A 12,384-nucleotide genomic window follows, 5' to 3' on the forward strand; every position below is an offset into this window, starting at 1 on the left:
TCTGGAAAGAGTTTAAACAAAACTATTATTAAACATTTATTTTAATAAGAAAAAATTTAACATTACATATTCAATGAATATTTAGTTTGGCCCACGACTTAGTCTAAGTTTTTAATTTTGGCCCTCTATGAATTTGAGTTTGACACCCCTGTTCTTTCAGAAACAAATAGGTTTAGCAAAATAAAAGAACTTGCATACAAGTTCTCAGGATTCCATCAAGTTAAGAGTAAAGGGTAAATTTTGCAAAATAGCAGTACCTGTCAGTTTCAGAAAGAGAGGATAACCCATGCAATTTGCCTCCTGCATTTTTTTGTATTGCCAGCAATGATTGTCTTGCTCAGCTCTACACAGACCATCAAATCATCAAATACATTGTTGCAGTTTTAGCCAAGGAAGAAAATGTCTGGAAAATAGATGATTTAAAAAAAGATCAGTTAAAAAATTTTAAAATGCGAATGCATGAAAGGAGTAAAAATAACTCAAAGAATTGAAGTTCCTAAATATTTTCCTTCCATTCAGTACCCAAAAGTGCTGAAGAAACTAACCAGGTCTTGCTGTATCCAAAGGAAGTGAAAAACGATCAATGTTTCAGGCCTGAGCCCAAATATCTGCCTGTTTTTCCAGATTCCTGGTGAAGGTCTCAGGCCCTAAAACATGGACTCCCTTTTTCTTCCCATGAATGGTCCAAGATTAATGGTTCCTTTATTATTATTTAATAGCACAGAAAATGTAATATTACACAATATTGCTATCTGCTTGCCTTAAGGCAGGTAAAGACAGTTGCATTAGTCTTGCCTGGCATCACTTACAGTAAGCGAGAAAGAGAAGCAATAGTGTCCCTTCATAGTCTGAGTGTCTGTGGATTCTCCTCCAGAATTCCCACAGTCTCTGCAGTTGCAACCTGACCTCTGATGTGATCAGAAAGCCTTCAGTGCCTGAGGCTCTTCAAGAACCCTTCCTGCACTCAGCACCATTTTGAATTCTGGCTCCTATACCTGGTTCCCATGAGCCAGTTTCCAGCAACCCACTGTCCATGTGAAGTCACCTGACTGCGTCACCCACAGCCTGCAAGGATCCCTCAGCCACTAAGCCCTTCACTGGTTCATTGCTGTGGATACCTTCCCTGTAGGGTCATGTCCTCTACTTCTCCTTCTTAATAGGTGGGGGTGGAGGCATGTTCTTTCCCATTTCTGGCACTGTATGCCAGCCAATGTTCTCCGGACCCTGCAACCTCTTGATACCACTGCCGAGCATAGGTGCCACCATCTTCGGAACAGGATTTTACTTTGAAGCACCATCGGCTCCTCCAACAGGCTGTTTAAAGCCTGTAAGGAGCTGCTGGTATTAGGAATGGGTGGTTGACCCCTTTAGAGCTCTGTGGTGTCTCTGATCTCTACTCTCAAGACCCCTGTATATGCAATTTTTCCTATTTAACTCCTATCCAAACCTCCTCTTACCTGCACAGAATTCTTTTCAATTATTTTCTCCAAATTTCCTCTCTGCTGCTAAATTCCAGTTGTTTGGCCTCTTGTATTGAGCACAATGCCTCAAATACAGGAGATAATCAAACCCTGCGAGCCTCCCTCATACCTGTGGCATCTCAACAGAGGTTAACATGCAATTTACATCCTTAATGTATTTTCCCTTCTGTTTTTGTTCTCCAATTTTTCATTTCAATTATGAGATTTTATATTTGATGCAAAATTCTGATCCATTGTGAGAATGAAATCCCCGAAGTACTCTGGAATAATATTGCTAGCATGACCGCAGAACAAAGATCCGTACAGCACAGAAACATACGGCTTGGTTCACACTGTGCCAGCCATGAAGCCAAATTATACTTATTCTATCAGCCTGAAAGTGGTCCATATCCCTCCATTCCCAGCTTGTTCATGTGCATGTCTTCAATGTAGTATCTGCTTCAACCACCTCCTTGGCAGTGTGTTCCAGGCACCAACCACTCTCTGTGTGAGACAATTGGATCATAAATCTCCTTTAAACTTATCTTGAATCACTAAAAAACTAGGCCCTATTGTATTTGGTATTTCCACCCTGGGAAAAAGTCTCCAATTTCTCCCCTATTCTGCCGTATAATTTTATAAACCTGTCCTCACCCCTCAGCCTCCCGTGTTCCAGAGAAAACAATCCAATTTTTTTTTCCTACACTCCTTTTGGCCACTGCTCTCATTCTCCAGGTAATGTTCTGGAGAACAACTTCTGCACTCTCCCCAAAACCTTTGCATCCTTCCTATAATGAGTCAGTCAGAATCGCGCTCAAAACTCACTTTACCAAAGTTTTATAAGACCTGCAACATAACCTCCTAGCTTGTATACTGTGACAGTGTACAGACATATTTTTGGGAGATGAATTGGGAAAGGTTAGAGTAGGTTACATACAAACACTTTAAAACAGATTAAATTTGAATTACAGAAACTTTGAAGAATGCCTATGGAGACTTCACAAGTCGTACTGATGTTGTGGAATAAATGGACTATTGTCTTTAAAGCAACAGAGGAGATATAGAGGCTTCTCACATCTTTTTGCAGGAGCTTTGAAGAGTGCTCAGAGGGGTCACTGATGTGTTGTTGTTTACCGAAAAGCAACAAATGAAAGAGCAGGCTGGTGCCCTATTATCTACAGAAGACTTGCTGTTGTAAGAGGGTCATGTGGTTTTGCAAGCAGAGAGAGTCAAACAGGCTGTCTCGATCTTGGAGTGGATGAGAGAGAGATAGACAGTAGTGTCAAGTAGCAGAAGCTGGTGGAACTGAAACAGAAGCTCCAGTGTGGAAGATGGCCAAGTCAGCTCTTGTGGTTCATGCAAGAGGAGAGGACTGGCTGTCTAATGTTTCATTTGGAATAAGGGAAACAGAAATGAACTCTGTGGTGACCTCAAAGAAAGCGGTTATCATCTGGAGAACCCTGATGGGGCAAGTTTCATCAGCAAGACACTGAGGTGACTAATGGAAGTACTTCAATTGTGGATGTCCTGGAATAACAAATCTCTCTCTGCAAACCCTACAAGAACCTTCCTGAGCAGTAAACATTTACCTTTCGAGCACCAAAGCCTGGTGAACGTAATACATGTTAAATTCTGTGCACAATATAAGAATTGCCTGTAACCAGTGAACTTGGAAGAATGAGAAGTGAGATTGGACTGTGAATCAAAGAACTTTTCTGAACTTACGCACACATTACATACACTTAGAATTAGAAGAGGGTTAAGTAAGTTAATAATAGATAAGTTAAAGTTTGTTTTTATTTTCGTGTTTAAAGATAATTAAAAGCAACTTTTGTTTAAGTAACCATTTGCCTCGGTGAATATCTATTGCTGCTGGGTTTTAGGGTCCTTAGGGCTCGTAACAATACTCAATGCCCCAACAAATAAAGACAAGTACACTATGTGCCTTCTCCACCACACTACTTCTGTTGACACTATCAGGGAGCAATGGACTTGCACCCCAAGATCATTCTGTACATTAGTACTCTGAATGGTCCTGCCATTTACTGGATACTTTCCTCTGACCAAAGTGCAGCACCTCACACTTGTCGGATTAAATTCCATCTGCCATTTCCCTATCCCTATTTCCAACAGCTGAATCATTTGACAACTTTCTTGTTATCCACAACTGTCAATTTTTATGTTGTCTGCATATTTACTGATCAGTCCACTATCATTTACATTCAAATTATTTATTTTGATGTTACAGACTTCCATTCAGAATAGCATCCCTCTATCCCTACCCTCTGTCCTCTCTACCCAAGTCACCATGGATCCCATGTGCTTTAATCTTCTGCATCAGCCTATAATGCAGGACCTTGTCTAAAGTTTTACGTAAATAATCTCCGTTGCCAGCACCTCCTCAAAAAACTCTGATGTGTTCACTAGACATCATCTCCCTTGCACAAGGTTCCTTTATTATCATCTACATAAGTACACAAAATATTTTGTTTGCTCTAAAAGGTAAACAAAGAAGCGTGACTAGTCGAGACCCCTTATCTGGAAGAGAAAGCAAAAGAGAGTCCTTTCAGAGACAATCATATCAATAGATCCTGACACCTTCTCCGATGCTGCCACCTCCTGAACTCTCATAACCTCTGTAGATGAACTCAAGCTCCAGGGATCCAAGTTCCTTCAGCATGGTTCCCAACACCTGATACCATTAGGCAGCTGTTAAGACCCAAAGTCATTCGGAAGCCCTGGTCTCCATTGCCTCCATCATGAGAGTACATCCTAATACCTGGTTCCCATGAACCAGCAGGTATTGGGAACCATGCTGAAGGAACTTGGATCCCTGGAGCTTGAGTTCATTATTGAAGCAGATAGATACTGTGTAACTACAGAGGTTATGAGAGTTCAGGAGGTGGCAGCATCGGAGAAGGTGTCAGGATCCATTGATATGATTGTCTCTGAAAGGACTCTCTTTTGCTTTCTATTCCAGATATGGGCTCTGGTGTGAATCTTTTAACCATTGAGCCCCTCGCTGTGGTCTCCTTCCCTGTTAGGTTCTCTCGGAAGCTTCTCCTTTTCCACTCTAATGCCCTGTGCTCGCCCACTACTCTCCCAGAGCCTGCAACCATGATGGTTTGAGCTGCCAGGTGTGGACGTTGCCATCTTGGGCACAGACCTCCATGGATTCTAAAAAAAACATGGCCAACCCCTTCTACGGGTGGTTTAAAGTTGTACAGCCACATTGGCATGATAAGTGGACAGTAGGACCCTGCAGAGGAGCACTGGAAGACATGTTCCACTGCTCACTCTCCTGGATCCACACTAGCAGCAATACTGCCATTGCTGCAGCAGTGCTGTTTTTTTTCTTATTCATGATCTCTATCCCAAATATGTCCATGAGTGGACTCTAACCCTAAAAATTTACAAACCTTCCCCTTCTCAGATGTAAAGTCCAAGTCTTCTCCAATAATTTTCCTACCATGGATGTAATAAGTCCATGCTACTTGAAATGTGAGTAGTTTCTACACCAAGGAATCTTCAGTCTTTCCCTACTGCAGAGACAAGAACTATTCCGAAGAATCTTCTCCAATAATTTTCCTACCATGGATGTAATAACTCCATGCTACTTGAAATGTGAGTAGTTTCTACACCAAGGAATCTCCAGTCTTTCCCTACTGCAGAGGCAAGAACTATTCCGAAGAATCTTCTCCAATAATTTTCCTACCATGGATGTACTAACTCCATGCTACTTGAAATCTGAGTAGTTTCTACACCAAGGAATCTCCAGTCTTTCCCTACTGCAGAGGCAAGAACTATTCCGAAGAATCTTCTCCAATAATTTTCCTACCATGGATGTAATAACTCCATGCTACTTGAAATGTGAGTAGTTTCTACACCAAGGAATCTCCAGTCTTTCCCTACTGCAGAGGCAAGAACTATTCCGAAGAATCTTCTCCAATAATTTTCCTACCATGGATGTAATAAGTCCATGCTACTTGAAATCTGAGTAGTTTCTACACCAAGGAATCTCCAGTCTTTCCCTACTGCAGAGGCAAGAACTATTCCGAAGAATCTTCTCCAATAATTTTCCTACCATGGATGTAATAACTCCATGCTACTTGAAATGTGAGTAGTTTCTACACCAAGGAATCTCCAGTCTTTCCCTACTTCAGAGGCAAGAACTATTCCGAAGAATCTTCTCCAATAATTTTCCTACCATGGATGTAATAAGTCCATGCTACTTGAAATGTGAGTAGTTTCTACACCAAGGAATCTCCAGTCTTTCCCTACTTCAGAGGCAAGAACTATTCCGAAGAATCTTCTCCAATAATTTCCCTACTACGCATTTAATAGCTATCCCTATTAAGTCGGTGCTGTTCCAAATGTGAGTAAATTCTATCTCTCAGAATCTTCAATAGTTTCCTGACTATGTATGATAATCCATATTGCCTTCCTTAAACAAAGAAACATCACTGGCTATTCTCCAGTCCTCTGGGACCTTGCCTGGAATGAAAGAAGCTACAAAGATCTCTGTCAATGCCCTGGCAATCTCCTCAAAACCCAGCAGCAATAGAAATTCACCAAGACAAATGGTTACTTAAACAAAAGTTGTTTTTAATTATCTTTAAACAGGATCAAATTTTAACTTATTACTATTAACTTAACTTAAGCTAACTTAACCCCCTTCAAATTCTAAGCGCACGTGTGTAGATTCAGAAAGATTATTTGATTCACAGTCCAATCTCACTCTTCTGTTCACCGGTATCAGGCAATTCTTATACTGTGCACTGAATTTAGCATTTATGAATCTTCACCAGGCTTTGATGCTTGAAACGTAAATAGTTACCACTCAGGAAGGTTCTCATTGGTTTTCAGAGAGATTTGTTGCTCGTTGGACACCCACTGAGCCGTCACCTCAGTGTCTTGCAAATGGAATGTTGCCTTTCATTGCTGGAGAGGATTTAATTTAAGAGCAAGAAGGTTCTGCTACAACTGTACAGGTACTGATGCACCTGACAAACTGATGCAGATTGGGCCTCCTTACTTAAGAAAGAATACACTGGCGATGCAGAGGAGGTTCATCAGGTTAATTCTGGATATGAGGGGGAAAGTTTATGAAGAGAGATTTGGTAGTCTGGGGTTTAGAAGGACAAAGGAATATCTTTTAGAATCATTCAAAATTATAAAAGAAATAGATATATAGAAGCAGGAAGATTGATCGCACTTAAATTAGAGACAGGGCCTCAAAATTCTAGGGAGTAGATATAGGATGGAAATGAGGAGGAGCTGCTTCTCCCAAAGAGCAGTGAATCAGATAGATTTTTGAATTGTAGTAGAATTAAGGATGATGATATTGAAATGGCAAATAAAGAGCAGGCTTGACAAGCCTACTCCTTCTCATGTTTCTTTTTTTTCAAACTTTATTTAAAAGAAAACAAACATAGCATACAATATCAAAACAGTCAAAGAAAATTATTCATTAACACCCATTCCCTCCCTTAAGGGGAGCAAAAAAAAATTTATTATATTAAAAAAATTTAAATGTTAACAACATTTCAAAGTATATTTAAATGCATATATTTCAAATACAGAGACCACTTACTAACAAAAGAAGAAGAATGATCATGTAAAGTAAAAGTAATTTTTTCCATAACAACACATACTTTCAATTCATTGTGCCAACGAGCTATATTAATCTCAGTATCATCTTTCCAGGTACTAGCAACACATTTACGCGCTACTGATAATACCAAACGTACAAAAGCAATTTGAATTTTATCCAATCCCATTCCTCTTAACGAATATAAATTTTCCAACAAAAAAATAATTGGATCTAATGGTAATATAAAATTATATAATTTCTCCAAAACTACTTTGATTCCTTGCCAAAATAATTAAACTTGAATACAATTCCATACAGCATGTAAAAAAGTTCCAATACACGAACCACATCTAAAACAAAAATCCGAATTACTAAACCCATTTTTTAAAAACTTTTCCAGGGTCAAATATAATTGATGTAAAAAATCATAATTAACCATTCCATATCGCACATTGGTCAATTTAATTACATAATCTTGACACATTCTGACTCAATCTTCTTCAGAAAAAATAAATACTCAATCACTCTCCCATTTAAGTTTAGATTTCTCCCAATCTGGCTTATCCATACTATCTTGTAACAAATTATACATAACTGAAATATAACCCTTTTTCGGTATAGAGAAAATCAAAGATTCAAATCTTGACAAAGTAGGTAAAATCATCTCTCTACCATAATTATCTTTTATCAAAGCTCTAAGTTGATAATACACAAACAAAGAATTTACAGGTATATCAAATCTTTCTCTCAATTGATTAAAAGAAAGAAATTGCCCCTCTACAAAACAATCTTGTATTGTCTTTATATCTTTAGAATCCCAAATCTTTAAATGATTGTTAAACATTGAAAAAGGAATAAGCTGATTATTATACAGTGGAGTTAAAATAGATAATTTATCTTTTGACCCTAACACCCTATTTTTTTTAGTCAAATCTTTAATAAATGTTTCAATATCGGCATATCATATTGCTGTAACAAGTTCAAATTCCAACGAAATATAAATTCATGTATTTCAACCCTAGGAATACACGCCATCTCCACTTTAGCCCAGCTAGGAGGCTGATCTAAATCCATCAATCTACTAATGAACTTCAACTGGGCCACTTCATAATAATTTTGAAAATGTGGTAATTGTAATCTGCCCCTTCTCCTATTTCTTATGCGCTTTCATTTGTCCTTGAGTGGATCTATCCTTCCCTCAGCCTTCCATGTTTTTAATGTATGAATAAAGGGCCTTGGGATTTGTGTGATATCTACTCATGAAGAATAGTTTATGGCCTTTTTAACCCTACAGACTCCCCGTTTGAATTTTTTTCCTGTTTCCTTTATATTCCACAAAAAACATATCCAATTTTTTCTGCAGAAATGGATCCTCTAAATTCACATTAACGTCTTTTCCTTGTCCTTCCCTCCATGTACTTTGATGTCAGAAGAGAATGAGCATCATGAGATGAAGGTTCCCCATTTTCAGTCCATTTGGGTCTCAACTGAAGAAGCAGATCTACAGCAGTCTTTACCATATCAGAAGTATGGGGCTCAGTATTACGCTGACATGGAGAGTTCTGACAGTGACAAGACTCCCGAGCATCCAGTGTACCATCACCACTTCATACGGCACAGGAGTAAAAACTCCTCTCAGGAAAATTCAGGCTCTGCTGGAAGTCAGGTAAATCTACAACAACTTCAAGGAAACTGGCTTATATCTGTCAGCACAATTATGTGGTACACACAACCTGGTGTTTATATCATCTTTGGGGTCAACACTGTGAACATACATGACAGTATGTTTAGTATCTGATGAGGATGTCCTCCATATTGCTGTCCAGGACAGACCAGTGCACTATTTTTTTTTCCCTGCTCTTTACTCCATACCCTTCCTCATTAAATAGATATTTATTTAACTCTTCAAACCAATAATTGCCTTTGCATTCAGCGCCATGTGGAGGTGATCACTTTTCTCACATTACTTATCTAAAAAAAAGGCCAAACACCTGCTACCTTACTATCAAATTGTCACTCTGATGTCACTTCAGTTTTGTTGCTGGTGCTTTTATTTGGGATAAAAGGAAAATTCACAGCAACAATAACCTCAACACACCCCTGCTGATGGGAAGCCATCTGCAGTCTTCATTCCCTCCTGCTGCTAGCTTATGAGAAAGCTTCATGTTTAACTCACACAGTTTCCCTGCTAGCAACTAGCTGAGAGAAGTTGGTTCCATCCATCATGGAGCTCTGTAATGTCATCCTCTTCCACTATATAATTGCCAAAATAAATGCTGGCCTTGAAAGTTGGAGCCATGTAATTGGAATTCAGCATGTTTGCCCATGTACTCAAATCCTCTGAAAATATATGACCGAGTTCTACTTGCCTTACTCATTGCTTGCTGCACTTCAATGACCTGTGGCTCCCTTTGAACAGTAATCTATCACCATTTGTGGGGGTGGGGGGGGGGGGGTGCACACAGTAAATGCAGTAGTTAGCACAATGCTATTATAGTTCCAGTGACCCAGATTGAAATCTGTCACTGTCTTTAAGGAGTTCTCCCCAAGCCCGCATTGGTTTCCTCCTGGATCTCCAGTATCCTCCTTCATTTCAAAGACATACGAGGTTAGTAGGTCAATTGGTCACATGGGCATATTTGGGTGGCATGGGTGGAAAGGGCCTGTTATCCTGCTGTATCTCTAAATTAATATAAAAATCAACTCTGCTTTTTCATCTTATGCATTTGAGTGGATGCCTCACATTTTCCATGTATTATTTCACCTACCACTTTTTTTTATAATTTTATTTATAGATTTTTCCCACATTGAATATACATACATTCTTAAACTTAAAATGGATTAATAACTTTGATCAATATATAATGTGGATACAAAAGGAAAAGAAAAAGAAAAAAATGAAATAATAGCACCTACCCCCTCCACCCCCAAGAGAACTAAAAAGAAAGAAACAAAATGAATTAAAAGTGAGTGCTATTCCACAAAAATAATCATATATTATCTTGCTATTGTTAGGGAGGTTATCAAGGCTGAGACTGCCAAAGAAATATTTAAAAATTAAAGATTAATACCCATCTTCTGCATATATGGGCTCCATATTTTCCAAAATACATGAAATTTATTCTTCAAGCTATATGTTATCTTCTCGAGTGGTATACAACTACGAATTTCAGCATTCCACCTTTCCATACTCAATATCCAATTTCCACTTTATTTCAATATATTTCTAGATATTGCTAAAGCAATTTTCACAATTTGCATATAATCAAATTAAAGACTTTTAAATTAATGAATTGGGACCAAATATAAATATAATGGGATCTAATGTGATTGACAAATTGATAAGTGACAGATATTGAAAAATTTTCATCTATAATGTATGGTTTATTGCAAAGACAATCAGTGAAAGAAAGAATTCATAAATCTCGATTAAGTTGGGAAAAAGATTTACATGGACAGATAGCGGAACAGAATAGAAAAGAACTTTGTAAAGATAGTATGACAAATGTGAGATATAGATTCAGTATAACTTCTTACATCAATTATATCTTACACCACAAAAATTAAATAAATTGAAACCAACATTATTAAATTTGTGTTTTAGATGTGGTCAAGAAATTGAAACATTTTTGTACTCCTGGGAATCTCCAAAAGTAAAACCATTTTGGATAGGTATTGGAAATTGTTTAGAAAAAATTACAGGAGTAAAATTTCCTCAAGACCCAATGTTGTTTTTGTTAGGAAATGTTATTGGAATTCGACCAAAGTTGAAGTGAACTATGTATCATTTGGAATTTGTGGAAATTGCTTTAGCAATCACCTACCACTTCTCATGCATTCATTCAGTTAATGTTATTTAGAACCTTTCTTTCCATCCCCCTCCCCCCTCTCAATTCCCTCCAAGTTTTGGATCAACTGTAAATTTTAAAAACTGATATTTGGTCTCCTCAGTAACTAATCATTGATGATGGGCAGCAGAGGTCAAAGCATTAGCCCCTGCAGTGACACATTAGACAGCCAACTTATCCATCTGTTCCCATTCTTTTATTTCCATCAATACCATTAAATTATATGCTTCAGGCCACATCCTGCTGACTTCCTTCAGATTTTCAATGTTTGCTCAGGACTGCAGAATCTCCTCCAAAACCACACACTATACTCAGGTGTGTAGCTTAACCAGTATTTTTAGACCCCTCCTATGAAAGCAAGTGTGACACATGCCTTCTTCATTACTCTATTGACCAACTTCCCATCTGTGACCCTATTTTGAGTCCTCTGAAAATCTAAATGCACTACACCCACATGTGCTCCATATCTATGCTACCGGTTATATCTTCAAAGAACTCATTTTGTAGTTAGAACCAATTATTTACAAATTACTAACTTTTGCAAAGTCTTGCAGATATTTTCCTTTGCTGCTTTTCCTCCATTTTCCTGCTGTTTATAATGAGTTGGCTAGTTCCTGCAACTCATTTTCACACTGATCAAATCTTCTTGGTGTTCTGTGTGCCAGATGTGTTTTGATAATGACATTGAAAGGGGATACTTAGTGTAAGAGTAAGGATGACAAATGAAGTGTATAATTCTTTGGATTGGGGAGTGAAAAGAATGCTTTGCATTCAATATCCAAATTGGGGTTCAATATGCACCATTTAATATGACACTGCTGATCCTCTTTCAGATGGTTGAGCTTGGATGTGTATTCATCCTGCTGGTGATGGTGGTGAGCTGGTGATGGTTTGACCCTTCCCTTCCCTGTAGATTTTAGACCTATCCAAGCGCATGTCCTCCATTGAACAAATGCTCAGCAGACTGGAGGAGAAGATAACCCCTAGCTCTGAAAAGGTAATTGTTGGTGTTAAATTGCATTGAGGAAAATGGCTGAAAGTATGAAATTAACTTTGCATATTTCTATTATCAATGAATGTAAAGCGAGATTTAATCTGTGAAATTTAGGGTGGGGAAAGTGATATCATGAGCAAGTAAAGTATACACTGCTTGAATGCTGCAGTTTAACTAGATATGACATCTGATAACTTTGCTTTCATAAACTCATCGTGTTAACATTGACTTTGCAAATTTCCGTCAACCACATCCCTCTGTCTCCTTTCCTCCACCTTCCCATCCTTTTCCATTCCTTCTCCTATCAGAGAGCTACCCCCTCCCCATCACCTTGTTGCGTTTTCTCTTCTGCCCTTTCACTTGTATCTACCTCTTGCCTGCTGGCCTGTTCTCTTCCTCCAGTCCCTCCTCACCTCATCTCCTTCCCCCTCCCCCAACTTTTTATTCAGGCACTCTTTTGCTTATTCCTGATAAAGAGCCCAGGGCCGA

General features: G+C 38.5%; 1 protein-coding gene across 14 annotated transcripts in view; it reads left to right on the forward strand.

The window, feature by feature from the left end:
• Positions 1 to 12,384, forward strand: part of LOC138761747 (melanophilin-like) — a 228,375-nt gene that overhangs the window by 165,645 nt on the left and 50,346 nt on the right. For 12 of the 14 annotated variants that reach the window (XM_069934432.1, XM_069934440.1, XM_069934443.1 and 9 more), the window contains 3 exons: positions 8,484 to 8,719; positions 9,590 to 9,661; positions 11,815 to 11,898. In XM_069934432.1, the coding sequence (XP_069790533.1) occupies positions 8,484 to 8,719; positions 9,590 to 9,661; positions 11,815 to 11,898 (392 nt within the window). The remainder of the gene's footprint in view (positions 1 to 8,483; positions 8,720 to 9,589; positions 9,662 to 11,814; positions 11,899 to 12,384) is intronic. The other 2 variants (XM_069934439.1, XM_069934441.1) reach the window with 2 other exon arrangements.

The sequence above is a fragment of the Narcine bancroftii genome, chromosome 4 (assembly GCF_036971445.1).
Source record: "Narcine bancroftii isolate sNarBan1 chromosome 4, sNarBan1.hap1, whole genome shotgun sequence".
NCBI classification, from domain to species: Eukaryota; Metazoa; Chordata; class Chondrichthyes; order Torpediniformes; family Narcinidae; genus Narcine; species Narcine bancroftii.